The 27,031-nt window shown below is 45.1% G+C and overlaps 1 protein-coding gene across 2 annotated transcripts in view; it reads right to left on the bottom strand.

The window, feature by feature from the left end:
- smarcc1a (SWI/SNF related, matrix associated, actin dependent regulator of chromatin, subfamily c, member 1a) overlaps nucleotides 1-27,031 on the bottom strand; it is a 305,946-nt gene that overhangs the window by 91,916 nt on the left and 186,999 nt on the right. The window contains exon 22 of one of the 2 annotated variants that reach the window (XM_068031537.1): nucleotides 3,611-3,666. In XM_068031537.1, the coding sequence (XP_067887638.1) occupies nucleotides 3,611-3,666 (56 nt within the window). Of the gene's footprint in view, nucleotides 1-3,610; nucleotides 3,670-27,031 lie in introns of both variants that reach the window. The other variant, XM_068031536.1, reaches the window with a different exon arrangement.

The following is a 27,031-nucleotide window of genomic DNA, read 5'->3' as shown; positions in this document are numbered from 1 at the left end:
TAACCCATGCCTGAATGTTGTCCAGGTCTTGCTGCACGGGGACAAGGACTGCTGCAGTATCTGAGGAATTATGAATGCACAATGTTTAGTACCAAGCATCAGTGAACATCCCTACTTCGGACCTGATGGAGGGAAGGTCAAGTCCTCAGATGTTAGTGAGTGGGACTTTGCAGGGAGTGCCTTTCTCACTTCTGGTGCCATGGTCATCCATCCGGTTTAATTCTTGATTTGACTTCGCTTGTAGAGGTTTTAATGCAACTGAGTGGCTTTCAAACTATTTCAGAGGGCAGTTATGAGTCAAGCATATTGCTGTGGGTGTGGAGTACAACGTAGGCCAGATTGGGTCAACGTGGCAGATTTCCTTCCTTGAAGGACATGAGTGATCCACATATGTTCTTACAAAAATCTGGTAGTTTCATGATCAATCCTGAGACGAGCTTTTCATTCCAGATTTATTGATTATTTAAATTCAAGTTCCCCCAGCTGCCATGGTGGGAATTGAACTCTTATCCAAGCCTCTGGCTCACCAGTCCAGTAATGTTAGCACAACTCTACCGTCCTCGTGCTACTATTTCTTAGGTTCTTATCCAGGCTGACATTCCATGCAGTACTGAAACAGTGCAGCAGTATCTGAAAAAATCTTTTCAGATAACACTTCAGATCAAGACCTTACTTGTCTGTTGAGGAGGATGTTTTAAGACCCCATGACACTGCAGCAAGGAATGCTCCCTTTCTGAGCGAAGAGTAAAACTGGATCAACCAATGCATGGGAAACGACAAAGGCACAACCTACCCACAAAATTAGAACAGTGTAAGACATTTGGACAGCTCTTGTATTTGTGTTATGCTGTGAGACATGTGTTATTATCTGCTGCATTTCTGTTCATAAGTAAAAGGTAACCTGTTAAGGTGTGAACCAGCGTGTGGAGCCTACTCGGTGGTAAAAATGTGGAGGCAAGGGACATTCGAGATGAAGGGAGAAGAATCCTGACCGAAGACATAATAGCTGGGGTTCATATTGGACTTTTTAAAAATGAAAAGACAGCATAACTGAACTCAGCCCCACACACATACACAGTCAGGACATGCCGCTGATGTGGTAGCCTGGACTGTTAAAACAAATAGCCTGTCTGCAACCACATTCACCGACAATGGCCTTTAGAAATGTGTGAATGGTTTCCTTCTTGCCTCATCAAGATGTAGATATCACATCCATGTGTGGCAGGCACCCAAGAACTCCCCCTGCTGAGAGTGGGATATGACCACATGCAGATGGTCTTGCACTGAAACCCAATCAGATGACCCAATTCAAAACACTGCCTTATATGTAAAAGGGTCAGGGTCAGAAAGGGGTTAAAAAAAATTATATTTCCAAAATATACTTTATTCATAAAAATCTGTTAAAAAAAAAAAATTACAAAACAGTTCCAAACAGCACCAAGTCAAAAAATGCAACAATGCCAAGGAGGTCAGTTTCCTTCACTACAGGAATGAGTTGCCTCACAACCCTTCCATTTCATTTTTCATGCCATATACATGTTACAGCAAACAATAATTTTCCAGATACAGTTCAAGGGGTCTTCCATGGCTCCAACCCGGTGGGGGGACCTTACACTGTGGTCTTTCCCCATTAATCTTTTGCTGCGGCTGCCCCAAGCTTTCGTACGTCCCTCAGCACGTAGTCCTGGACCTTGGAATGTGCCACTCTGCAACACTCGGTCGTAGACAACCCTTTGCGCTGGAAGACCAGCAAGTTTCGGGCAGACCAAAGGGCGTCTTTCACCGAAAGGGGTAAAAAGCCACAGCTCACTAGGACATTGTTGCTGCAGCCGGGAAGTGTGACTTGGTCAGCCACAGGAAGTCATGAGGGAGAACTTGTTCGCAACGAACCTGACCACCTGGGAACGAGCTCTGTATGCGGGTCTAATAAGCAACTGGTGTTCCAAGTATACACTACTGCTTGGTGAGTTAATAAAGGTGTTCCACATAAAGTGGAAATTGTATCCAAAGTCTGTTTCTTGCTATTGATACTCAGGGGTCAAGACCTTAGAGGGAATTGAGACCCCCTTTTAAGAGTCTTACACAAGCAACAGCCGGACATAGTCAGACTCATTAAATCATACTTCACAACCAATGTCCCAGATTCCACCATCACCATACCTGGGTAAGTCCTGTCCCAACAGCAGGACAAACCCACTAGAAATGGGAACACCGTGGTATACAGTCAGGAGGGAGTGTCTGTGGGAATCCTCAACATTGACTCCAGACACCATAAAGTCTTATAACATCAAGTCAAACTTGGGTGAGCAAATGGCCTGCTGATTGATCAGCTGAGGGTGGGTGATAGCAGTAATCAGCGCTGCTCCATGTTGAGCACCACTTACAAGAAGCACGGAGGGTAGCAAGGGCACAGAATATTCTCTGGGTGGGGGTTTCAATGTCCATAACCAAGAGTGGCTTGGTAGCATCATGACTGACCAAGGTAGCAGAGTCCTGAAGGACATAACTACCAGACTGGGCCTGCAGGAAGTGGTGAGAAAACCAAAAAGATGGGGAAAAAAACCTACTCGACCTCGCCCTCACCAATCTACCTGTCATAGATGCAAACGTCCATGACAGTACTGGGAGGAGTGAAAATGGAACAGTCCTCGTGGAGATTAAGTCCCATCTTCACACTGAAAACAATACCGCCATGCTAAATGGATAGATTCAAAACAGATCCAGCAGTTCAAAACTAGACATCAGTGGACTATGTGAGCCATCAGTACCTCATGTAACCTCATGGAAGCTTCACTAACTGAGTAGTTGTGAATGATAGTGATCATTGTACAATCAGCAAACATTCCCACTGCTGACCTAATGATGGAGGGAAGGTCATTGAAGCAGCTGAAGATGGTTGGGCCTAGGACACTACCCACTTTCCTGGATGAGTGCAACTCCAACACTCAAGAAGCTCAATATCATCCAAAACAAAGCAGACTGCTTGACCCCATCCACCACCTAAAACATTAATTCCCTTCACGACCTGCGCACAGTGACAACCGTGTGTACCATCTTCAAAATGCACTGCAGCAACTCTCCAAGACACCTTCGACAGCACCTTCCAAACCAGTGACCTCTACCACCTAGAAGGACAAGGGCAGCAGACACATGGAAACACCACTTGCAGGTTTCCCTTCAAGCCATGCACCATCCTGACTTGGAATTATGTTGTCGTTCCTTAACTGTTGCTGGGTGTAAAACCTGGAACTCTCCCCCTGAACAGCATTGTGGTGTACCTACACCACATGGACTGCAGCAGTTCAAGGCGGCGGCTTACCACGACCTTCTCCGGCCATTGGGGATGGGGAACCTTGCCAGCGATGCTCAAATTCCACAAACGAATAAAAAATAACATTCTTCCCTCAATCAATGCCACTGTTAACAGATTAACTGGTCATGTATTTCATGGCTGCATGCCTGTCATCTATTTGGTAAGAATGGAGTCTTCACAGTTAGAGTACTTGAACAATAAGTCACTGCATCAAGTACTTTGGGATGCAATGTCACCACTAAATGGGACTACACAAACTGAATAATCCCCCAGTGTGCAAAGCACTACTGCACTCACTTTTTCTGGTTCTTGACCTTCAGATTCCTGCGTTTCCATCTTTTCCTCTTCAACATCTGCTGCATGAATAAAAATTTAAAAGTTAGAATATTCCAAATACTTGTTACATTTCCAAGTTTAATAGTGAAGAGCACCCAAGAGTCACACTTCACTTAGTTTCTTTGTAAACTTATGTTGCAATTGCTGTAAACAAAATTTACCATTCTAATCATCTCATGCTAAAGACATATTGGTACCTGCTTCAACATAGATGATAAGCAACAGCATGCAATCAGAACATGCTGGTCATCACAACCAATATCACAGGAGACAATCAGGAGCAAGAAGCCTGGTTGACCTGCTCCCATGCAAGGTCATTGGAAGGGCAGCCAATTGCAGCTGTACTTCTAACTGCGCAGATCAAAGCTCTGACTTTACGATCTGTATAATTAACGAGTGTGAAAAAGATACGCATTTCAGTTTCACTTGCGCTTTTTATTACATGTGTTGACTGGTTCCTTTTGAGTTTGCGCACTGAGATTTGCCAGGAGCTGCTGCTAGTGCTGTTGCCTCACTGGTAAGCAAATCCTAAATGAGAACACCAAAATGTCACCATCAGCAAATTCACATTAATGAAAATTGAGGACATGGATTTAACCTTTTGACCTGGAGGTTCCCAGTTATCAGCGCAATTCAACTGAAATCAGCCAAACTTGCAGAGATCACAGAATTCTAAATGTTAATTACTTGATGGCAAATTGCTGTTTAAAAAACATCGCAATGGAAGCTCGGCCCATCAACTAAACTGGCCACATACCCAGACTGAAATAATGAGCGTAGCAAGTTTCTGCTAGTAGACGTTCGAGGAGGTTCTTAAAATAAATTTTCCTTCTTTTTAAGGAATACGGCATCAGTACACATGATTTAATTTACTGTAAAACTGATTGGTGTCAGCTGTGCCTCGGTTGGTAACACGGTCACCTGAGTCACAAGGTTCCTGGTTCAGATCCCACTCCAGCACTTGAATACAAAAAGTTACGCTGTCTTTTGGATGAAAGTATAAACTGAGGCCTCATCTGCCTGTTCAGGTGGAGGTAAACGATACCATGGCACTACTTTAAAGAGCAGGGAAGTTATCCCTGGTGTCCTGTCCAATATTTATTCCTTCAATTAACATTTCGAAAAACAGATTATCCAGTCATCACATTGCTGTTTATGGGAGTTTGACGTCGTCAAAGTGGCTGCTGTGTTTCCTACAACACTGACTATACTTCAAAAGTACTTCATTGGCTATAAAGCGCTTTTGAGGCATCCAGTGGTGGTAAAAAGCACTAAATAAATGAGAGTCTTTCTTTGCTAGATTAATGTGAGTCTTTCTTTAAAACTAGTGAATAGTACAGTACAGTTTTTTTCAGTGATTTAAAATTAGGTTACTCACATGTGGTAGACCAGACACATATTTTGTGATAAGCCTATTTTCAGCACCAAGTTACAACCCTAATGACAAAAAACATTCCTTAAAATACAAGGGGGGAAAAAGTAGGTTCTATGATATTGCCCGATTGCACTGGTGCATGGAAGATCTTACATTTGTGATAACGCAATTGAGTTGCAGATACTTTAAAGCACAATTCACTTGGGGGGGGGGGGGGGGGAGGAAGAAAAGAGGGGGGAAAAAAAGCACAATTCGTGCCCAACATGCTGACTGCATCCGAAGCAGAAATTCCAGCCCTACATGCAAGTTTCCAGGTTCTTTCGTGCTCACATACGTGGCTAAAAATAACTGGCTTAGTCAACACCAGTGAGTGCCTTCACTCACTTGGCCAACAGGCAAGGTAAAAACAAAATCCCAAGTTCAAAACCTACCAATGAGCGGTGGAACTGAATTAGATAGATCAAAGAACTTGTGAGCTGGCATTTGGGGGGGGGGGGGGGGGGGGGGGGGGGGGCGGGAAATGACCACAAAAGCTACTGGATTGTCTTAAAAACCCAACTGCTTTTCTCATGACCTTCAGGGAAGCAAACCTATGATCTCGTCTGGCCAGCACAGAACCACAGTTGCTTGTGTGCTTGACTCTTAATAGCCCCTGCAGCAGCTTAGCATGACAATCACTACCTGGTACGTATTTCAAGTTGGGCTGGGCTTGTGCTGAGGTCGTGACGGGTAGCGTGCTGTGGAATGCAGTCGAGGGCACTCGCAGCCAGACACGAGATCGAAAAGTCCATCCGACAGCTAAAAAAAAAAGGCTGCCAGTAGACGGAATTCCTGCCGAAATTCTAAAATACGGCAGAGAGTAAAGCCTGGCTACCCAACCGAACCCGACTAGACCCGACTACATGTCGGGTTCAGGTTGGGTCGATATTCAGAGTCTGGCATTCAGGCTTGGGTTGGGTCGGGCTGGAGAGTGCTGCCTCCGGGAACTCACGGGATCAGGCACACCCATGATACCCCACAACTCCATCTGCAGGAATTGCCTGCTACCAGAACAGATGAACGGGATCACAAGCATTACCATTTGGACAAGGCAGAACACAATAACATGTTTGATACCATTAAATTTATTGTGATATTTGTGTCCGGTCAGGTCAGGCGCAGTAACAAAATTCAAGGATTCGAGCCAGGGTTGGGCTCGGGTTGGCTGTGGTCGGGTCAGGCCCAGGTCGGGTTTCAATTTTATACCCGAGCAGCCTTTAGCAGAGAGGCACTCTTGACACGAATATATGGTCTCATGTCCCTCATCTGGAAGGAGGGTAGCATGTTCGGGGATCTCAGAGATGCCGTAATTGCGACAATCTTCAAAAAAGGCGACAAGACCGACTGCTGCAACTACAGAGGGGTGTCCCTGCTGTCCGCCACAGGGAAGGTCATTGCAAGAGTCCTTCTCAACTGCCTCCTTGCCGCAGCTGAAGAGCTCCTGCCAGAATCACAATGTGGATTCCGTCCATCAAGAGGCACAGTGGACATGATCTTCATAGGGAGCAGCAGCAACCTTCATACATGGTCTTCTTTCCCTTAAAGGCCTTCGACTCTATCAATTGGGAGGGATCATGGCACAGACTCCTCAAATTTGGCTGCCCGGAGAAATTTGTTACCATCCTCCGCCTGCTACACAACGACATACCAACAGATCTGCCACTGACCCAATCTGAGTGCAAAGTGGGATCAAGTAAAGTTGTGTCATCGCACTAACACTCTTTTCTATCTTCCTCGCCTCAACACTTCATCTCATCTCCATGAAGCTCCCTACCAGAGTAGATCTACTCGACAGCACGAGCGGGAAACTACTTAACCTACATCACCTCCAGTCCAGAACCAAAGTCACCCCAACCTCCATCATCGAGCTGCAGTTCACTGACTACGTTTGCATATGCGCCCGCTCAGAGAGAGCTTCAAACGCTCATTGATGCATTCACTGAGGCGGATGAAAGAATGGGCCTTAAATCAAACATCTGGAAGACAAAAGGTCCTCTACCAGCAGGCTTCTGCAGCGCAACACCGCTCCCCAACTATCAGATCCATGGTGAACCACTGGACAGTGTGGATCACTTCTCATACTTCGGGAGCCTTCTCTCAGCAAAGGCAGACATAGACGATGAAACTTAGCATCGCCTCCAGTGTGCCAGCACAGCCTTCGGTCGTCTGAGGAAAAGAACAGTTGACGATAATGACCTCAAACCTGGCTCTAAGCTCAAGGTCCACAGGGCTGCAGTGTTACCTGCACTCCTGTATGCGTCACAAACATGGACACTGTACAGCAGACATCTCAAAGCCCTGAAGAGATATCACCAACAGCACCTTTGCATCATCCTGCAAATTCAGTGGCAGGACAGGTGCTCCAATATCAGCGTCCTCCCGCGCGCCAACATCCCTATTATCGAGACACTGGTCATAGCTAGTCGGTTACATTTAGCGGGCCACATAGTCTGAAAGTCTGACAAGACTCCCAAAACAAGCTTTCTGCTCCGAGCTCAGTCACGGCAAGAGGCTACCATGAGGGTAGAGGAAATGCTACAAGTAGGTCCTTAAAGCCGCCCTGAAAAAATGTGTCCTCTCTACTGGTTCATAGGAATCTCTCACCCGAGACCCCCCAAACTGGAGAAGCAGTATCCACAAAAGGTGCCAGCCAGTTGGAAGAACGTCGACATGCCCAGGCAGCGACCAAGTGCAAACAGCGGAAGGAGTGTTCAGAAATTGGAGTATCTCATTCACTCGCCTCACCAAACACCACCTGCGGCACAGTGTGCAGATCCAGAATTGGACTATTCAGTCACTTAAGAACGCACAACCCTACAGTGGACGAAAGTCATCCTCGTTCCCAAGGGACTGCCAAAGAAGGGGAAGTACTTAAAGCAATGAAACACATGCAGATGCACCACACAAGGCAAAATTCAGCTTCAATTTGTTTTTTTTATCTACATGGCTTAGAGGCAAGCTAATGCCACCAGACCACAACAGCCAGCAGCAATTGTAAACAAAAGCCTTCTCTGCTTTACTCCCTCTGTTATTCTCCTGCAACCATTCATACATCCTCTGGACAGGTTTTGTTTGACTAATTTCTCCTATTGTCACTTCCCTTGGTCTTGCACCATCATTTCTCACTAGTGAGAGGGACCTGGTCATTTGTGAGGACAGCATGGAACAGGCTGATATGCTCGAACAGGTTGAGGTTAAGAGGGAGGATGTGCTGGAAATTTTGAATGATATGAGGACAGATAAGTCCCCAGGGCCAGACGGGATATACCCACGGATATTACGGGAAGCGAGGGAAGAGACTGCTGCGCCTTTGGCGATGATCTTTGCGTCTTCACTGTCCACTGGAGTAGTACCGGGTGATTGGAGGGTGGCAAATGTTGTTCCCTTGTTCGAGAAAGGGAATAGGGATAACCCTGGGAATTATAGACCAGTCAGTCTTACGTCGGTAGTGGGCAAATTATTGGAGAGGATTCTGAGAGATAGGATTTATGATTATTTGGAAAAGCATGGTTTGATTAGAGACAGTCAGCATGGCTTTGTGAGGGGCAGGTCATGCCTCACAAGCCTTATTGAATTCTTTGAAGATGTGACAAAACACATTGATGAAGGAAGAGCAGTGGATGTGGTGTATATGGATTTTAGCAAGGCGTTTGGTAAGGTTCCCCAAGGTAGGCTCATTCAGAAAGTAAGGAAGCATGGGATACAGGGAAAGTTGGCTGTCTGGATACAAAATTGGCTGGCCCATAGAAGTAGAGAGTGGTAGTAGATGGAAAGTATTCAGCATAGAGCTCGGTGACCAGTGGTGTTCCACAAGGATCTGTTCTGGGACCTCTGCTCTTGGTGATTTTTTTTATAAATGACTTGGATGAGGAAGTGGAAGGCTGGGTTAGCAAGTTTGCCGATGACACGAAGGTTGCTGAAGTTGTGGATAGTGTGGAAGGCTGTTGTTGGTTGCAACGGGACACTGACAGGATGCAGAGCTGGGCTGAGAAGTGGCAGATGGAGTTCAACCTGGAAAAGTGTGAAGTGATTCATTTTGGAAGGTGGAATTTGAATGTGGAATACAGGCTTAAAGACAGGATTCTTGGTAGTGTGGAGGAACAGAGGGATCTTGGGGTCCACGTCCATAGATCCCTCAAAGTTGCCACCCAAGTTGATAGGGTTGTTAAGAAGGCGTATGGTGTGTTGGCTTTCATTAACAGGGGGATTGAGTTTAAGAGCCGAGAGGTTATGCTGCAGCTCTATTAAGCCCTGGTTAGACCACACTTGGAATATTGTGTTCAGTTCTGCTCGCCTCATTATAGGAAGGATGTGGAAGCTTTAGAGAGGGTGCAGAGGACATTTACCAGGATGCTGCCTGCCTGGACTAGAGGGCATGTCCTACGAAGAAAGATTGAGGGAGCTAGGGCTTTTCTCATTGGAGCGAAGAAGGATGAGAGGTGACTTGATAGAGGGGTACAAGATGATGAGAGGCAGAGATAGAGTGGATAGTCAGAGACTTTTTCCCAGGGTGGACAGGGCCATCATCAGGGGGCATAATTTTAAGGTGATTGGAGGAAGGTTTCGGGGAGATGTCAGAGGGAGGTTCTTTACACAGAGTGTGGTGGGTGCGTGGAATGCGCTGCCAGCGGTGGTAGTAGAAGCAGATACGTTAAGGGCATTTAAGCGACTCTTGGATAGGTACATGGATGATAGTAGAATGAAGGGTAGGTAGTTAGTTTGATCTTAGAGTAGGTAAAAGGTTCGGCACAACATCATGGGCCGAAGGGCCTCTACTGTGCTGTATTGTTCTATGTTCTATGTCTGTCATTTCATCACGACCGCCCTCCATCCAATTACACACCCTTTTTGCTCTTTCCTGTCCCTTTTCACCTGTTCGATACCTGTTTCTAACATTTTGTCCACAACATCTTACAGTTCAGACAAGAAGTCACAAATCTGAAACGTTAATACTGCATTCCTTCACAGATGCTGCCAGACAGGAGTGTTGCCAGCCTTTTGTTTTTTCCTCAGCCTTCCAGCATCTGTGTTCTTTATCCTTTTGCAAAGTAAACGAGCAAAATTTGCCTTGGTAGCTGTCAGTTTACATTATCAAAACAGCAGAAATTACTTATGTTTTCTTGATTTTAACTTCTTAAATTGAGATTAGCAAGATTGCAAAGCCCAAATATGGTCATACACACCTGCCTCACTTTCCTCCACCAAACTACCCCATTCAAGCACAAGCTGGACCGATACTCCTGTGCAGTACTGAGGAAATGGTCTATTAACATAGGTGGTCTTTCAGATGAGAGGCTAAAAAAAAAATTAAAGGCCCCACCTACCTGTTCAGTGGCCACTCAAGATTCCACAGGACTATTTGAAGAGCAACAGGGAGTTATCCAACCACTCTACCCACCAATCGTCAATCCATTTAACCAAATAACACGACATTGAAGCCAGATATAAATGCAAGCTGCTCTTCTTGTTGATCACTTTTTTCCCCCAAGTTTGTGCAGATCACTGGTGGAGATGTCGACTGTAGTTGGGTATAGTCCTTTAAGATCTAAGTTACCATGTTTAATACCTTCACTCACATCCCTTCGCCAGTTTTCAAACCCTACCAGCTCCTCGTGCCCTAAAATGACTAAGATCATTCTACATGCCTTGAATACCTCCTCCCATAGCTCATCAGTCGCCTCAAATCATACATCGCTTCACAAATTTAATACTTATCATAAGAACTAGGAGCAGGAGTAGGCCGTCCAGCCCCTCGAGCCTTCTCTCCACTTAACTGCGCTCTCACCGTATCCCTTAATTCCTTAACTGTTCAAAAAGATATCTACCTTAGCATTAAAAACGTTTACTGAAGAAGCGTCAACTACTTCACTGGGCAAGGAATTCCATAGATTAACAACCCTCTGGGTGAAGAAGTTCCTTCTAAATTCAGTCCTAAGTCTGCTCCCTCTAATCTTGAGGCTATGCCCTCTTGTCCTAGCTTCACCTGCCAGTGGAAACATCCTCTCTACTTGTATCTTATCTATTCCCTTCATGATTTTATATGTTTCTATAAGATCCCCCCTCATTCTTCTGAACTCCAATGAATATAATCCCAATCTACTCAGTCTCTCCGCATAAGCCAACCCCCTCAACTCCGGAATCAACCTGGTGAACCTCCTCTGCACCCTCTCCAGTGCCAGTATATCCTTTCTCAAGTGAGGAGACCAAAACTGCACAGTACTCCAGGTGCGGTCTCACCAGTACCTTATACAGCTGCGACATAACCTCTCTGCTTTTAAACTCAATCCCTTTAGCAATGAAGGACAAAATTCCATTTGCCTTCCTAATTACTTGCTGTACCTGCAGACCAACCTTCTGCGATTCATGCACAAGGACACCCAGGTCCCTCTGCATAGCAACATGCTGCAACTTTTTACCATTCAAGTAATAATCCTTTTTACTGTTACTCCTACCGAAATGAATGACTTCACATTTATTAACATTGTATTCCATGTGCCAGCCCTTTGCCCACTCACTCAATGTATCTATGTTCCTCTGCAAAGTTTCACAGTCATCTGCACACTTTGCTTTGCCACTCATCTTCGTGGCATCTGCAAACTTCGACAACCTACACGTGGTCCCCAACTCCAAATCATCTATATAAAAATTGTAAATAACTGCGGTCCCAACATTGATCCCTGAGGCACACCACTAGTGACTGATTGCCAACCAGAATAGCACTCATTTATCCCCACTCTCTGCTTCCTGTTAGTCAACCAATCCTCTCACCATGCTAATACTTTACCCTGAACGCCATGCATCCTTATCCTTACTTACTCCTTGATTGCCTGTTCCCTTCATTCCACCATCCACAAGTGTCTCCAAGCACCATACATACTTCAGCTTTCTGGAAAGGTCTTTGGCAGCACTTGTACTATGTCACATCCTGCCCCTCAAAAGATTTAAAACATATTCCATCATGAGACATTAAGCTGAGGCCCTCTCAGGTGAATGTAAAAGATCCTATGGCACTGTTCAAAGAGCAGGCAATTTTTCATGGTGTCCTGGCTAATATTGATCACTCAACCTTCATCACTAAAACAAGCATATGGTCATCATTGGCTGTCATGTTTACAACAATATAATGGGGACCAAACTTCATCAGCTGTACAGCCCTTTGGGATATCCTGAGTTCTTGAAAGGTACTATATAAAAGCAAGTTTTTCCTTTTCTTAATCCTGCTTTGCCACCACTCATAACACCATCTTCTTCCTGTTTCCTCCTGCTCTTCGCAGCCTTTAACATGACCCCATAATTCAATGCAAGGAACCCACGAGAAATGCAAGTTGGCACAAGGAGTGCAACAAGACTGCCAATTATCTCTTCTGCTCAAGTCATTTTTGTAATGCAGCACTCCAAAACAAACAAAAATGTCAAAATCTTGAATTGCAGAGCATCCACACCATCGTGCATCAATTGATGCAATATACTTGCAATCACCACTCTCACTGGTGTTCATTTATAAAGCACGCTGCCGCTCTTGACCCTACACTACACGTCAAGATCACCACTTTTATCTCAGGAGATTGCAGTCAATGGCAGCTGACTCTCCTGCCATCAGTTTGGCCCAGTAATAGCCCTCTCACCTCAAAGACCAGAATTTGGGTTTCACCTACACTCCAGGTTATAAGTGAATGAGCTGGCATGACTTTTATTTATATCATTCTCGGGCTCTGGGCGTCATTAGCAAGTCCAGCATTCACTGCCCATCTCTAGTTGCTCATCATGACAAGGTGGTGGTCAACTGGTCAAGATACTCTCTCAATGCTATAGGTTGGGAATTCTAGGATTTTGACCCAGTGACAATGAAGGAGCAGTGATTTGGAGGGAACTTAGAGACGTTAGTATTTCCAGATGATGTTTTGGAGGTGCTGTCGGAGAAGCCTCGCCAAGATACAGTGCATACTGTTGGCTGAGGGATAAGTATTAAACATAGAAAATAGGAGCAGGAGTAGGCCGTTTGGCCCTTCGAGCCTGCTCCGCCATTATGATCATGGCTGATCATCCAACTCAGTAGTCTGTTCCTGCTTTCACCCCATACCCTTCGATCCCTTTAGACCCAAGAGCTATATCGAACTCCTTTTTGAAAACATACAACGTTTTGGCCTCAACTGCTTTCTGTGGTAGCGAATTCCACAGTCTCACCACTCTCTGGGTGAAGAAATTTCTCATCTCAGTCCTGAAAGGTTTACCCCATATCCTTAGACTACGACCCCTGGTTCTGAACTCCCCCACCATCGGGAACATCCTTCCTCCATCTACCCTGTCAAATCCTGTTAGAATTTTATAGGTCACTCTTCTGAACTCCAGCGAATATAATCCTAACCGACTCAATCTCTCCTCATACGTTAGTCCCGCCATCCCAGGAATCAGTCTGGTAAAGCTTTGCTGCACTCCCTCTATAGCAAGAACATCCTTCCTCAGATAAGGAGACCGAAACTGCACACAATATTCCAGGTGTGGCCTCACAAGGCCCTGTATAATTGCAGCAAGACATAATTGCAAGAGGATTCGAGTACAGAAGCAGGGAAGGCCAACATACGATTTGCCTTTTTTACCGCCTGTTGCACCTGCGTGCTTACTTTCAGCAACCTCTGCACGAAAACATCCAGGTCTCGTTGTATATTCCCCTCTCTCAGTTGAAAGCAATTCAGATAATAATCTGCCTTCCTGTTTTTGCTACCAAAGTGGATAACTTCACATTTATCCACATTATATGGCATCTACCATGCATTAGCCCACTCACTCAACTTGCCCAAATCACCCTGAAGCGCCTCTGCATCCTCCTTACAACTCACCCACCCACAGTTTTGTGTCATCTGCAAATTTGGACATATTACATTTAGTTCCCTCATCTAAATCATTAATGTATATTGTGAATAGCTGGGGTCCTAGTACCGATCCCTGCAGTACCCCACTAGTCACTGCCTGACATTCGGAAAAAGACCCATTGATCCCTACTCTTGGTTTCCTGTCCACCAACCAAGTTTCTATCCATCGCAATACACTAACCCCAATCCCACGCGTGTTAATTTTACATAATCTCTTATGTGGGACTGCGTCGAAAGCCTTCTGAAAGCCCAAATGAACCACATCCACTGGCTCCCCCTCATCAACTCTACTATAGTTACATCCTCGAAGAATTCTAGAAGATTTGTCAAGCATGATTTCCCTTTCATAAACCCATGCTGACTGTCCAATTCTACCACTGTTCTCCAAGTGCTCTGCTATAAAATCTTGGATAATGGATTCTAGAATTTTCCCCACTACTGACGTCAGGCTGACTGGTCTATAATTCCCTGCTTTCTCTTTACCTCCCTTTTTAAATAGTGGGTTACATTAGCTATCATCCAATCTGTAGGAACTGTAGAATCATGGAAGATGACCACCAATGCATCCACGATTTCTGGGACCACTTCCTTAAGTACTCTGGGATGCAGACCATCAGGCCCTGGGGATTTATCGGCCCTCAATCACATCAATTTCCCCAACACCATTTCTCTACTCATACTGATTTCCTTCAGTTCCGCTCTCTCTCTCACTAAGCCCTGTGTTCCCCATATCTGGTATGATATTTGCATCCTCCTTTGTGAAGGCAGAACCAAAAGTATGCATTTAGTTGGTCAGCCATTTCTTAATTCCCCCATTATAAATTCCCCTGTTTCTGACTGCAAGGAACCTACGTTTGTCTTCACCAATCTTTTTCTCTCCACATACCTATAGAAATTTTTAGTCAGTTTTTATGTTCCCCGCAAGCGTGCTCTCGTACTCTATTTTCCCCTTCTTAATCAATCCCTTGGTCCTCCTTTGCTGAATTCTGAACTGCTCCCAATCCTCAGGTCTGTTGTTTTTCATGGCAAATTTATATGCCTCTTCCTTGGATCTAATGCTATCTATAATTTCCTTTGTAAGCCATGATTTGGCTACTTTTCCCATTTTACTTTTGTGCCAGAGAGGGATAAACAATTGTTGCAGTTCATCCATGCGCTCTTTAAATGTTTTCCATTGCCTATCCATCGTCATCCCTTTAAGTAAGGTTTCCCAATCCGTCTTGGCCAACTCGCGCCTCATACCTTCGTAGTTTCCTTGATTAAGATTCAGGACCCTTGTCTCAGAATCAACTGCATCACTCTCTATCTTGGAGAATTCCATCATAACATGGTTGCGCGTCCCCAAGGGGTCTCGCACCACTAGATTGTCAATTATTCCTCTCTTATTACACAAGATCCAATCTAGGATGGCCAGTTCTCTAGTTGGCCAGGACACAAGGGAGATTGTACTTTTTCTTGGAAACAGTGCCATCTTTTACACCCAACCAAAAGAGCAGAAGAGTCCTCAGTTTAACGCCTCATCGAAAAGATAAGCAGTCTAGGACTCCCTCAGTAGTGCACTGAAGTGCCAGCTTAGATTGCGAGCTAAGTTTCACTAACATCTGCTGAGATGGCAAGTCTCAACTGGAGCAGTCAACAGAGTCAGTACTTAACTCAGTGCCATTAGAGATGGAGCACATAATGTTAACATCTGATCATTTTTCCAGTGTTGGGTGATGCAGATTTGGACATAACTGTAATGGTCCATTTCATTGAACAGCCTGGCTGTATGCACTGCAGATTTCATGTGTATCTGTATGAAGCAACGATGATTGCTGGTAATCTTGGATCATCAAAAAGCGACTAAGCACGTCTAATAGTGTTATGAATTCTACACTTCGCCACATGATTGGGTTTTAAAAATTGTCATTTTTCAAATTTAAGATGGAGGTAGGGGGAGAGCGAGGGAGTGGTTTGGGGGGGGGGGGGGGGGGGGGGGAGAAAAGAGAGCACGCGAGAGAGGGAGAGCGACAGAGAGGAGGTTCACAGCACTTATTTTAATAAGAATGGTCTCACTGAGGTCGTTAAAAATGCCACATTTCCAAGTGTGCCTTACTTCAAATGGAGATGCTAAACAAAGAACATAACCCTCAACCATCACCACACACAATAACTGGCCATTCAACACACTGTCTGTGGCTACCATGTTTCTCTCCAGAACAGACACTGCATTTGAAGTGCTCAGGTACTAAATAAAACTCGGTAGTGAGACTTCATTGCAAAAAGAGGACAGTAAAATTCAGCAAACTGGGGAAGAACTCATCAATACTCAGCATTTGCACATGCAAATCCTTACAAATTATTTTTTGGGACTATATTTTATGAAAAACTGAACACTGGTGGCAATTGTTAACTGAAGTGATGAGTGTCCACTTCAATATTAACAATCCTTCTCAGCTCATCACTCGCAAGACCATACATTGAAGAAAGCTTACAAACAAACATCTCATTTCCAGAATCAAGAACAGGAAAAGCACATTACAACAGCTCACTCTGCTGCATGCAGATGCCAGCACATCAGAGCCAATTACCCAGCTGCAGTTTGATGAGGGAAGATGGTTGAGCCTTTTCGACAGGTCAGGCCAAGCGTGATGGAAGGGATGTGGAAAAAAACCACATAAACCGCCAGTTGGCAGGATGCTACCTCTGTCTCATGAATACAATTACCAAACGGTTTGCCTCCTCTGAAAGGATGCTGTAGGTGGTTGGAGTAGTGTGCATCAGTGTAATCAAAGGTCTCTCTCCCGCTGAGGAGCGTGCCACCCCCCCCTGCTGTCTTCCCCCACCCCCCCGCCCCAACCCCAACTACAGTAGCAAAACATGAATAGTAGGATGTACAGCAGGGTCACTGTATTACACATTTTTATTTTCAACACATCTTCGAAAAATTGTCAGATTAACATGCTGGCTGAATTAGTGAGTGCCGAATGCAACGGAGTTCTCTGCACCAGAACGTCCCAAGTTCAATCCCTCGTCTATGTAGCAGTACCTGACTTCAGCCAGGGTTGGTAGTCAATCTATGACAATTGGCTTCAGCACACTTGGGTACAGAGAAAAGCAGAAGAGTAAAGGAATGTAATCAGTTATTCCACTCTGGATTACAACGGTTATCTCCCCCTTGCAAAAGGTTCACATGAAGTTAATGAGTACAGGAATTCCCTTTATGGATAAATGGGCATATACTCCGCTTAAGCTCACACATGGAAAATAGTCACTTGATTCAGCCACCAAAAGTGTACTGGTAATCATGGACCTATACCACAGCATAAGTCTGTGTTCAAAAGGAAAGACAAAAAAAGTACAGTGCAAAGGAGACACACTCAAGCACCTGTGCAGGGCCAGTGACAGACTAATGTGCGCAGAATCCTGCGGTATGGGTGGAAGGGGTGGAAGTGGGATTACTTGTAGATTGTTCTAGCTAAGCGTTAGTGCTGACAATGGACAGAATACCCACATTGTGTTGTAAACCTCAAAAGGTTCTTTCAGAGTCGTGAACATTTATTTAGGGAAGGGAGAGGTAGCGAGAGAACAAAAAGAAAAAAATCAGAGGGGGAATAGTTGAATCAGAAGGTTAGTTTATGAGCCATTTCACATATTAATCATAGGAATCATCAGTTGATCCAAAACTGCGCTGCTCATAGCCTAACATGCAATAAGTTCCATCACCCATCACTCCTATGCTCAGTGACTGACATTGGTTCCCAATCCATCCATGTTTCATGTTTCAAGCTCTCATCATTGTGTTCAGAGAATCATTACAGTGCAGGAGGTCATTCGGCCCATCATGTCCACACTGGCTCTCCGGAAGAACAATTCCCTCAGTTCCATTCCCCTACCTTCTCCCCATAACCTGGCGCATCCTTCCTTTTCATATAACTGTCTCATTCTCTTTTGAATGCTTCAATTCAACCTGCCTCCACCATGTTCTCAGGTAGCACATTTTAGTCCTTAATGACCCACTGCTTGAAAAAGTTTTTCCTCATGTCACTTTTGCTTCTCTTCCCAAATACTTTAAATCTGTTCCCGCTCGGTCTTGATCCTTTCGTGAGTGGGAACAGTTTCTCTCTATCGACTCTGTCCAGACCCCTCATGACTTTGAATACCTCTATGAAATCACCACTCAGCCTTCTGTTTGCCAAGAAAAACAGTCCTAACTTCTCAGATCTATCTTCATAACTGAAATTCCTCATCCCTGGAATCATTTTCGTGAATCTTTTCTGCACTCTCTCCAATGCCCTCACGTCTTTCCTCAAGTTAGGCACCCAGAACTGGATGCAATACTCCAGCTGAGGCCGAATTAGTGTCTTCTATAAGTTCAACATAACTTCCTTGCTCTTGTACTCTATACCCCTATTAATAAAGCCCAGAATACTGTATTCTTTATTCACCACTCTCTCAACCTGTTCTGCCACCTTCAATGACTTATGCACATATACACCCAGGTCCCTCTGCTCCTGCACCCACTTTAGAATTGTACCCTTTACTCTATATTGTCTCTCCATGGTCTTCCTACCAAAATGAATCACTTTACATTTCTTTGCATTGAACTTGATCTGCCATCTGTCTGCCCATTCCACCAACTTGTCTATGTCCTTTCTAAGTTCTGCACTATCCTCCTCACAGTTCACAATGCTTCCAAGTTAATCATCTGCAAACTTTGAAATTGCACCCTGCACACCATGGTATAGGTCATTAATATACATCAGGAAAAGCAAGGGTCCCAACACTGATCCCTGAGGAACTCCACTACAAACCGTCCTCCAGTCTGAAAAACATCCATTAACCAAGATTCTGTTTCCTGTCACTCAGCCAATTTCATATTCATATTGCTACCATCCCTTTTATTCCATGAGCTACAAGTTTTCTCACAAGTCTGTTGTGTGACACTATCATATGCGTTTTGAAAGGGCATGTACAGCACATAAACAGCATTGCTCTCATCAATCCTGTTATCTCCTCATAAAACTCCAGCAAGTTTCTTAAACATGGTTTTCCCTCAAGAAATGCATGCTGAATTTCCTTAATTAACTTGCATTGTCCATGTGACTTTTGATTTTGTTCCGAAGTATTTTTTCTAGAAATTTTCCCACCAAAGTTAAGCTGACTGGCCTGTAATTGCTAGGCTTATCTTTACACCCTTTTTTTCAACAAGGGTGTAGCATTTGCAATTCTCCAGTCCTCTGGCACCACCCCCTGAGTCTAAGACAGACAAATTATGGCCAGTGCCTTTGTGATTTCCACCCTCACTTCCCTCAGCATCCTTGGATGCATTTGATCTGGCCCTGGTGCTTTATCCACCCTAGGTACAGACAGCCTATCTAATACTTCCTCTAAATCAATCAATTTTAAACCCCTCTAATGCCTGACTTACCTCTTTCAACATTACCAAGGAAGAAGATGCAACCCAGGCAAAGACAGATGCAAAGTATTCATTTAATACCTCAGCCATGCCTTCTGCCTCCACATGGAAATCCCCTTTCTGGTCCCTAATTGGCCCCACTCGTCCTTTTACCACCCTTTTACTTTTTATATGCCTATAGAAAACTTTGGGATTTCCTTTAATGCTAGCTGCCAATCTCTCTTCATGCTCCCTCTTTGCTTCTCTTATTTGCTTTTTTACTTCCCTTCCGGACCTTCTATCTTCAGCCTGGTTCTCGATAATATTTTCTACCTGCCATCTGTCATAAGCTCATAGCACACTTTTTCAACTTTATCTTAATCTCTACCTCTTTTGTCATCCAGGGAGCTCTGGATTTGTTTGCCCTACTTTTCCCCTTCAAGGGAACATACCTCAACTGTGCCCGAATTATCTCCTACTCTTTAATCCACTAGTTTTCCTGCCAGATTTTGACTCCAATTTATTCACCCCAGCTCCATTCTTAACCCACTGAAGTTGGTGTTCCCTCAGTTAATTATTCTTACCCTGGATTGCTCTGCGTCCTTTTCCATAGTCAGCCTAAACCTCATGATACAATGATCCCTATCCCCTAAATGCTCTCCGAATGATATTGATCCACTTGGCCCACCTCACTCCCAAGAACCAGGTCTAGCAGTGCCTCCTTTCGCGTTGGACTAGAAACATACTGCTGTAGAAAACTTTCCTGAACACACTCAAGGAACTCGAGTTCCGAAGAAGGGTCACTGACCCGAAACGTTAACTCTGCTTCTCTTTCCACAGATGCTGCCAGACCTGCTCAGTGAATCCAGCATTTCTTTTTTTTGTTTCAAGGAACTCTTGCCCCTCACTCTACTTTACACTATTATCCCAGTCTATATCTAATTAAAGTCCCCCATTATAACTACCTATAATTTTTGCACGTCTCTAATTTCCTTGCAAATTTGTTCCTCCATGTCCTTCCCACTAGCTGGTGGCCTTTTGACAACACCGAGCAATGTAACCGCACCTTTTTTTGTTCCTGAGCTCCAGCCAAATGGATTCTGTCCTCGACCCCTCTGACATCCTTTTTCTCCAGCACTGCAATGCCCTCCTTAATCAATACCAACCCCCTGCCCCTTTTCTATCTTTCATGAACATCTTGTATCCAAGAATATTTCACACCCAATCCTGCCCTTCTTTGAGCCAGGTCTCTGTTTCTTGCCACTACTGCATGGCAATCTGTGCCTGTACCTCACCAGTCTTATGAACTACATTCCGTGCATTCACATACACAGTAACCCTGATTCAGACTTGCTTCCTTTCTCCCTTACTCTGACCCCACCTAATAACTTATTCCCTACTCTCATGCTATCCATCTCCCCCAGTATTTTGTGCACTTGGTATTCCTCTTTGAAACTTGCTCCTGGTTCCCACACCCCTGACAAGTTACCGGTTTTGCTTCCCTCCAATCTGAGCTCCCTCTCAGGTTCCCATCCCACTGACAATTTAGGTTAAACCCTCCCAAACAGCACCAGCAAATCTCCCTGCGAGGATATTCGTCCCAGTCCTGCCAAGGTGAAGCCCATCCATCTTGTTCAGGTCCCACCAGCCCCAGAAACAGTCCCAATGTCTCAGAAATCTGATGCCCTCCCTCCTACGCTAGTTCTCCAGCCACGTGCTCAAATCGCTCAATTCTCCTATTCCTATACTCACTTGCACGTGGGACTGGAAGTAAACCAGAGATTACGGCTTTTGAGGTCCTACTTTTTAATATCCTTCCAAGCTCCCTAAAATCTGCTTTCAGGACGTTATCCCCCTTACCAATATCATTGGTACCAATGTGGACCACAAGCTCTGGCTGTTAATCATCCCCCAGAAGAACGTCCTGCAGCTGCTCAGTGACATCCTTGACCCTGGCACCAAGGAGGCAACACACCATCCTGGAGTCACGTTTACTGCCGCAGAAATGCCTATCTGTTCCCTAACGTATCCCCTATCACAACTGCTCTTCCACTCTTCTTTGGCCCATCCTGTGCAGCTGATCCAACTGTGTTATCACAATCTTGGCTCTGACTGCACTCCTGAGGAGCCATCACCCTCACCAATAACCAAAATGGAAAACCAATTAGCGAGCGAGATCATATCAGGGGACTAATGCACTACCTGCCTGGTTCTCAAAGACTGCCTGGCGGTCACCCATTCCCTCTCTGCCTGTATGCTCCTAACCTGCAGTGTGACCACCTCCCTAAACATGCTCTCCATGTAGCCCTCCGCCTTCCAGATGCACAACAGTGACTCTAGCCGCCATTCGAGTTCCGAAACTCTGAGCTCAAGCTTCTGCAGGCGATGACACTTCCTGCAGATGTGGCTGCCTGGAACACATGGTGCTTCCATGACTTGCCACAGGCTGTACATTACACTCAGCAGAGCTGCCCTGCCATACCTTGACTTTACAGACTATTTATCATAAGTAGAATAGCTCACCAGGTACTCACCAAACAGCTCTTTCCACTGCACCAAAACAAGAACCAAATACTGGAGGGTTAAAGAAGCAGAAAAGTAAGTAGAAAATGGAGCAACTCCGCCCTTCTTCACCAAACACACCACTCACCAAACTCGAATCTCCACACTCAGCTTGCAATCTGCACACCAATTTGAAATCCCTCAATGACCCTGCCCCACCCTCTCTCCATCTCCAGTCTGACAACCATCTGTGCATTCCTCCAATTCTGGCCTCGTGTGCACCCCTGATTTCCTTTGCTCCACCATTGGTGGCTTTGCCTTTAACAGTTTCAAGGCTGAACTTTGGAATTTGCTCCCGACACCTATCCACCATTCTCTCCTCCTTTAGGAAGCTCCTTAAAACTCATCTCTTGAACCAAACTTTGGACTACCTGCCCAAATATCTCATGAGGCTGGTCATCAAATTTTGTCTGACCATGCTCCTGTGAAACACCCTGGGACATTTAACACAATCAAGACACTAGATAAATGCAAGTTCTTGTACTCCTTACAGGAAGCGTAGCAACGTGAGTAGGTCATTCAGCCCTTCAGCCTGTTCTGTCATTCTGTTAGGTCACAGTTGATCTGTACCACAACTCCATCCACTTGCTTTTAGTCCTTATATCAATACCCATATATATTTAGCTATCAAAACTTACCCAAAATTTAAATTTCAGTACAGGATGTAATTCAGTCAATTGTACTGTTGCTCGCTCCTCCACCAGATCTCAATTCTACTTCTTTGTACCCTTCAATATTATTTTTTTCTTCAAATGTTTTTCTAATTGCCTCTTAAAAGTCATTTAAGAAAACCACGAAAATGGAGGCTGCAGTTTAGACGAATGATGTTAGAAGAACTACTAAAAACCACATCTGGTGGGTTTTCCAACCAACTTGGGATCGGTTTCTACTTGGTGTGAAAATCCTTCAGCCATTCTGAAGGGCGAAGGACAAAAAATGAATGTTTCACGCGCCATAAACTTAGCGACATTAAATTTCAATCAGGAAATTACAAACCGAGACTAATGTAAAAAACAAATGGACTTAAAGCAGCTTACTCACTGGAAAAAAGATCATGTCCTTATTCACAATTCCCTGCCCAGCCAGTGACTTCATTCATCAGGGGCACAGGACAACAAATCGAAGCAGTATGTCAATTGCATTCAGTCACATTAACAGTCAAATGTCAATGCTTCAATTTCAAGGGATCCACAGGAGGCAGCTTATGCTGCTGAGATTTAAATGGCTCCAAAGACAATGACAGGAGCTTCAAATACCAGGTGACTTGCTGCACTCGAAAAACGGAACTAACTTTGCTCCTACAAAGTATTGAAGCTCTTGAATAAGCCAATTTCACTTGCTCTTCTCAAGGATGGCAGCGTTTCGTGTGGGATACAGTTTTCGCATCTTGCAAGTAAGCCACTGTGTAGAGATGGGAGAGAATTCACACAGGCAGCAGAACCCCCAGCTAACTTTTTTCCCTTCCTTACTCAAGGGTGTTGAGGCCAGATACAGTGTCCCAAATAGTCCCCTGCCTCAATACAAAGCAATGAGTCTGAGCAGCTCAGTGCGACACTGGGTAGTGCACTTACCCAACAGGTCATCAGGCACCACAACGCCAATGAATTTAGAACATGCCCATGATGCTGCAGATACCAATGCCAGTAGTTATGTAGAATTACAGCATTCCTCCCAACAGCAGGTCATAAACCAACATTGGGAGATGTCTGCCAGGTCATCAGCCTGACTCTTAACCAGGAGAAATACATGGCATGAGGAGTGGAGGAAAAGCAAAATTGATGAAGATTCCTCACATTGAGACAACACTAACCTGAAAATCACCAGAACAAAAAATGAAAGTTCAATGCAAACCTTAAAGCTAGATGAAATATGCTGATAACCATCAAGAGCAGATTTGTTAAGAAAGTCATTTGGTGGAACTGAGAAATAAATGTCAATGGTCGCACTCTAATCAAAGTTAGATGCAAATGGGAAGATTCATCCCGCAAAAAATATTCTTGTTGGGGTAGCATGGGCTCCTTGCCTGCAGGACATGAGTGAACCAGTTGTGTTTTTGTATCGATCAAACTGCTTCCACAATTATTCTTCTGGTGACAACCCATAAATGACCAGATTTACTGAATTTAACTGAATATCCTGTGAGGGCATTTGCGCTTGCAAAGTTTCGTGGTGAATTCTCAATGAACAGGGCCTCAAAGCACAAATGGTTACATCTACTTGACCAGGCAAACATCAGGTGCAGTGCGACCAAGTTCAAGAGAAAGCTGAATAGGACTTTTTGGCAAAAGCAGCTGCTCAGGATAATGCAAAAACAACCCAAGGAGCACGGAGAAAACACATGGGAAAAAAAAAAAAATACAATTTTGAAAGCCTTAGGATTAATGTTCCCTGTAAAGGTTTGTTGTTCAGCCCAGCCAGTTTTTTTCAATGGGCATGACCTTTAATATTTTTTGGACAAACGCAGTATTGAATACCGAAAAAGGGGTGTGTGGTGGTACCTTCAAGGCTACAACTTAGCCAGAATATTGCTTGGGACCAGTTAAGCAGAACACAAGTTTTTTTAAAAAAAAAATAAAGCTCCCCACATGGGGAGGCGGTGGCATAGTGGTCTTGTCACCAGACTGGTAACCCAAACACACAGGATATTGCTCTGGGGACAGGGGTTCAAAACCCACCACAAAAGGTGTTGGAATTTGAAATCAAGTAATAAATCTGCAATTAAAAGCTAATCTAATGATGACCATTGTCAATTGTTGTAAAACACATCTGGTTCACTAATCTCCTTTAGGGAAGGAAATCTGCTGTTCTTAACTGGTCTGACCTACATGTGACTCCAGTCCCAAAGCAACGCGATTGACTCTTAAATGCCCTCTGAAATGGCCCAGCAAGCCACTTAGTTGTATTAAAACGCTACAAAAGCAGTAAGGATTGAAACCGGACGGATCAACCAGCATCGACCTAGGCACCGGAAATAATAACGGCAATCCCAGCCCCGTCAACCCTGCAAAGTCCTCCCAACAATCATCTGGGGGCTTGAGCGCAAGTTGGGAGAGCTGTCCCAAAGATGAGTCGAGCAGCAGTCTGAAATAATCATACGCATGGAATCATACCCAACGACGCCCCAGACGCTGCCATCACCATCCCCGGGTATGTCCTGTCCCACCAGCAGAACAGACCCAGCAGAGGTGGTGACACAGTGGTATACAGTCAGGAGGGAGCTGCCCTCAACATTGATGCTGAACCCCCTGAAGTGTCATGGCATCAGGTCAAAGATGGGCAAGGAAACCAATGCTGATTACCACCTACTGTCCCACCCCCAGCTGATGAATCAGTGCTTCGCCATCTTGAACACCACTCGGAGGAAGCACCGAGGGTGGCAAGGGAACAGAATGTACTCTGGGTGGGAGACTTCAATGTCCTCACCAAGAGGCGCTCGGTAGCACCATTACTGACTGAGCTGGCCACGCCCTAAAGGACATAGCTGCCAAAGTGGCTCTAGGGCAGGCGAGGGACCCAAGAGGTAAAAACATACTTGACCTTGTCCTCACCAATCTACCGGTCACAGATGCATCTGTCCAAGACAGTACTGGTAGGAGTAACCACCGCACAGTCCTTGTGGAAACGAAGTCCCGCCTTCACATTGAGAATACCCTCCATTGTGTTGTGGCACTAGCACTGTGCTAAATGGGATAGATTTCAAACAAATCTAGCAATGCAAAACTGGGCATCCATAAGGCGCTGTGGGCCATCAGCAGCAGAATTGTACTCAACCATAATCAGCAACCTCAAGACCCGGCATATCCCCCATTCTACCATTACCATCAAGCCAGGAGATCAACTCTGGTTCAATGAGTGCAGGAGGGCAAGCCAGGAGCAGCACTAGGGATTTTTCTTCCAATATTCAATCATGGGATGTGGGCATCACTGGCCAGAACAGTATTTATTGCCCATCCCTAATTACCCGAAGAGGTGGTGGTGAGCTGCCTTCTTGAACTGCTGCAGTCCATGTTGGGTAGGTACATCAACAGTGCTGTTAGGAAGGGAGGTCCAGAATTTTGACCCAGTGACAGCAAAGGAACGGTGATATAGTTCCAAGTCAAGATGGTGTGTGGCTCGGAGGGGTACTTGCAGGTGGTGGTGTTCCCATGCATCAGCTGCCCTTGACATTCTCGGTGGTAGAGGTCACGGGTTTGGAAGATGCTGTCCAAGGAGCCTTGGTGCGTTGTTCATACCTAAAAATGAGCTGTCAACCTGGTAAAGCGACAACCTAGAAATACTTGCGTGTTAAACAGCGGAAGCAGTATGCGTTAGACGAGGCTAAGCGAGCCCACAACCACATCAAATGTAAGCTCTGCAGTCCTGTCACAACCAGTCGTGAATGGTCGTGGACAATTAAACAACTAACTGGAGGAGTTGGCTCCACAAACATCTCCAACCTCAGTGATGGGGAGCCCATCACATCAGTGCAAAAGATAAGGATGAAGCATTTGCAACAATCATCAGCCAAACGTGCCGAGTGGATGGTCCATCTCGGCCTCCTCCCAAGGACCCCAGCATCACAGGTGCCAGTCTTCAGCCAATTCGATTCACTCCACATAATATCAAGGAACAACTGAAGGCACTGGATACTGCAAAGGCTATGGGCCCTGATGATATTCCGGTAAGGGTCCTGAAGACGTGCTCCAGAACTTGCCGCAGCCCAAGCCATTCTGTTCCACCCCCCATGCAGCACTTGCTTAGCAATAACCTGCTCAGTGACACTCAGTTTGGTTTCCGCCAGGGCCACTCAGCTCCTGAACTCATTACAGCCATGGACAAAAGAGCTGAACTCCAGAGATGGGTGAGTGACTGCACTTGACATCAAGGCAGCATTTGACCAAGTATGGCATCAAGGAGCCCTAGCAAAACTGGAGTCAATGGGAATTGGGGGGGAAACTCTCTGCTGGTTGGAGTCATACCTAGTGCAAAAGGAAGATGGTTGTGGTTGTTGGAGGTCAATCATCTCTGCTCCAGGACATAACTGCAGGAGCTCCTCAGGGTAGTGTCCTCGACCCAACCATCTTCACCTGCTTCATCAATGACCTTCCCTCCACCAGAAGGTCAGAAGTGGGGAGATTCACTGATGATTTCACAATGTTCAGCACCATTCACGACTCCTC

The sequence above is a fragment of the Heterodontus francisci genome, chromosome 5 (genome assembly GCF_036365525.1).
Source record: "Heterodontus francisci isolate sHetFra1 chromosome 5, sHetFra1.hap1, whole genome shotgun sequence".
Lineage (NCBI taxonomy): Eukaryota > Metazoa > Chordata > Chondrichthyes > Heterodontiformes > Heterodontidae > Heterodontus > Heterodontus francisci.
This window is presented reverse-complemented; position numbering and strand designations above follow the sequence as displayed.